At 35.8% G+C, this 2821-nt stretch overlaps 1 protein-coding gene across 1 annotated transcript; it reads right to left on the bottom strand.

Moving 5' to 3' along the window:
* Window positions 1-439: 439 nt before the first annotated feature.
* On the bottom strand, window positions 440-2512 carry LOC113300248 (lamin-like protein). Its single transcript, XM_026549458.1, has 2 exons — window positions 2198-2512; window positions 440-922 (listed from the first exon to the last, which is right to left on the bottom strand). The coding sequence occupies exons 1-2, from the start codon at window positions 2373-2375 to the stop codon at window positions 597-599; spliced, it is 504 nt and encodes a 167-aa protein (XP_026405243.1). The 5' UTR covers window positions 2376-2512; the 3' UTR covers window positions 440-596.
* Between the last annotated feature and the right edge of the window lie 309 nt (window positions 2513-2821).

The following is a 2821-nucleotide window of genomic DNA, read 5'->3' as shown; positions in this document are numbered from 1 at the left end:
TGATATCTTTGGTTAATTTATAATGTGGCTAAACATGTTGGTTACGAATATTGAGGTCCTTTCATATTCTCTCTTCCTTGATGGACGGTCGAGATTAAATGAAAATTCTAAATCCTATGAACCTTGGTCCTCCTTCTACCTATAAAAGGAACTCTATTACCATCAAAATTGAGTTCATGTATTTTTATTATTCCGTTACACAAAAAGGTCAAGAGCTCAAGATATTCTGTTTTAAGGGTGTTCTCACGGGTGTTGTTGCTGGACATCTTGGATTCAACCAAATGGCATCAGGTATCCTTCCTAATACAACTATGCTTATGATGTGATTATCATGTTTGTTCAAAGATCCTTTACGTATAAAAAAAATAAAAAATTCTTGTGATCATTTGTTTAAGAAAACTTAACAAAGATGGATCTTCAAAATTACAAGTCAAGTGACTCAGCAGAAACAGTAAAAATTTAAACATCACAAAAGCTTTTTTGATTTCACAACTACAACAAATTTTTTGTAACACAAATGATCACAACAGATGATTACTCTTCAATGAACCAATTTGATAAATTAGCAATAGTGATTAGAGAGACGATTTCACAAACTAAAACAATTGGGACGCAAATGTCCATGCTGCCACAAAAGCCATTGCAGATCGGAGACCAAAACTAGCTGATGGAGCACTGTCACTCTTAATTGGAGATGCTCTTGGTGGTGGTGGTGGGTTTATGACATGAACAGCTAATTTCATTCCTCCGTAGCAGAAACCATGTCCACTGATGAAGTAGTAATGCTTTGTCACATTGAGTGGGACAACATCTCTACCGGCTCCAGTGGTCCAACTGTGAATGGGGTTGTTTTCATTGCAAGACTCGTAATCAGTCCTGTTAACTTGCAACACATTCTGTTGGTTCCTATCATACACAAAGACTGAATGTATGGAGGGGAAGTAAGAACACTAATAATATCTTTACAAAGACAAAGCATACAATAAACAAACATCAAATACGCCAAACAAACTGAAGATTACTGATCACCATTCAAGTGGGAACCAAATCAATTATCAATTAGACCACATGACATAACCACATAATTTAGTGACTCGTAAATTCAATTCAGACACAGAAACTTACAGCCTGAACATGATAGCGTTCACATAAACCCATGAGGAGTTCATAAAGATGAGAGCTAGAAAATAGGTTTTATCGAAAATCCTTCATATACACCAATGGTTTACACATACTTTTACGGCGCCAAGATCTTACACCACTATGTGCACAGTATCTAAATCCTAGATCTAGAAACGGTGAATCCTTTAGCGAATAGTATATCCTACGCGAAAGCCATGTAAACCAATGAATGGTTGACCCATACGTATGCAATTTGGAGTGAACATCCGGCGTACACATATCATTTTCGGTTGAACACCACTGTGTGATTAACATGGCTTTCACGAGAGACCTGTCATTCCCGAAAGGATTCGTCATTCCTAGACCTAACATTTAGATGGAGTACACATGGTATAGTTTTGAGATCAAGGAACCATTAAGTACCACAGAGTTCAAAATCTGACATATTATAACCCAACATGATATAGACTGTTTCAATTCATGTTACTAGTAATTTGCAGGACCCGGACGAGTTAAGCCTGGTGGTACAAACTAAAACTGAGTCTGAAATCATGTGGACATACATTTCTAGCACAGATCTAGATTGGTGTTTCAAGCTAAAACCAACAGAAACAAGAAAAGCAAGACATTTCTCAGGCTAAAAAAGGCAATAAATCCATCAATCAATCTAAAAAATACAGAAATTTGACCAAAAAAAGAAGCAAGAATTTTGCCGAATAAGATTCTCATAATCAATTTTAATAACTAAATATAGATACATGAACAACAACTAAACAGTAAATTTACCATTTCATTTTTGTTGGTTGCATTTAAATGTCAATAATTTCAGTTACTAAACAGTGAACAGATTCCAAGTATAGTAAGCATTTGAAGTATATTATTCAGTTCAATCTAGCAGTTTTTCAACTGAAAAAACTAGTTCAGTTGCATTTAATGTATCTAGATCTAGTAAAAATGAATCTGAAATCTGACACTGCAATGGAAAAAAAATCTAAAGAAATTGGATCTAAGAATCATCAAGAGCAGGATAAACAAATATATGCATAGATAGATCTCAAGGGAAATAGAGACTTACAGAGCCAATCATCTTTGTAAAACTGGATATCTTGAGCCCAAATAGTGTAATTAACATTTGAAGTCCATCCTTTGTTCCCACCAACAGTCCATCTCTTAGCTTCAACTTCACATGGCATCATCATCACCACCATTAACACAGAACAAGCAAGCACCAGCCCAAATCTTGACATCTCCATTGCTGTATTCTCACCAGCTCTCTCTCACACACACTGTCTCTCAAGAAAAAAAATAAAGAACAGGATTTATGTGGAAGTTAGGGGTAATGTGTGGGTTTTATGTATAAAAAAGTCAGGTAAACAGTGATTAGTGATAAAATTAGATTTAATTAAGACAACCAGCAGACAAGAGATTAATTGTTAATCATAATTAGCATCATAATCACTCTAGAGATAACTAGGCTCTCACCAAGGGGTGGAGTGCTTTAACGGAGGAACAGATGGATATATGTGTGGGCTCTGTTGACTGAACAGTGAATACGATCACGTGTGTGGGACCTTTTCCAACGGATTTATATTCCTTTTTTTACGTGGATTCGGTGATTAGATGGAGATAAACAACCATTGACATGACTGGAAATGTGCTGCATGCATGCTGTTTGGCAAATTGAAACGGTCCTATCTTT

Source organism: Papaver somniferum, chromosome 7, assembly GCF_003573695.1.
Source record: "Papaver somniferum cultivar HN1 chromosome 7, ASM357369v1, whole genome shotgun sequence".
Lineage (NCBI taxonomy): Eukaryota > Viridiplantae > Streptophyta > Magnoliopsida > Ranunculales > Papaveraceae > Papaver > Papaver somniferum.
Note: the sequence above shows the minus strand (reverse complement) of the source record. Positions and strands in the feature narration are given on the sequence as shown.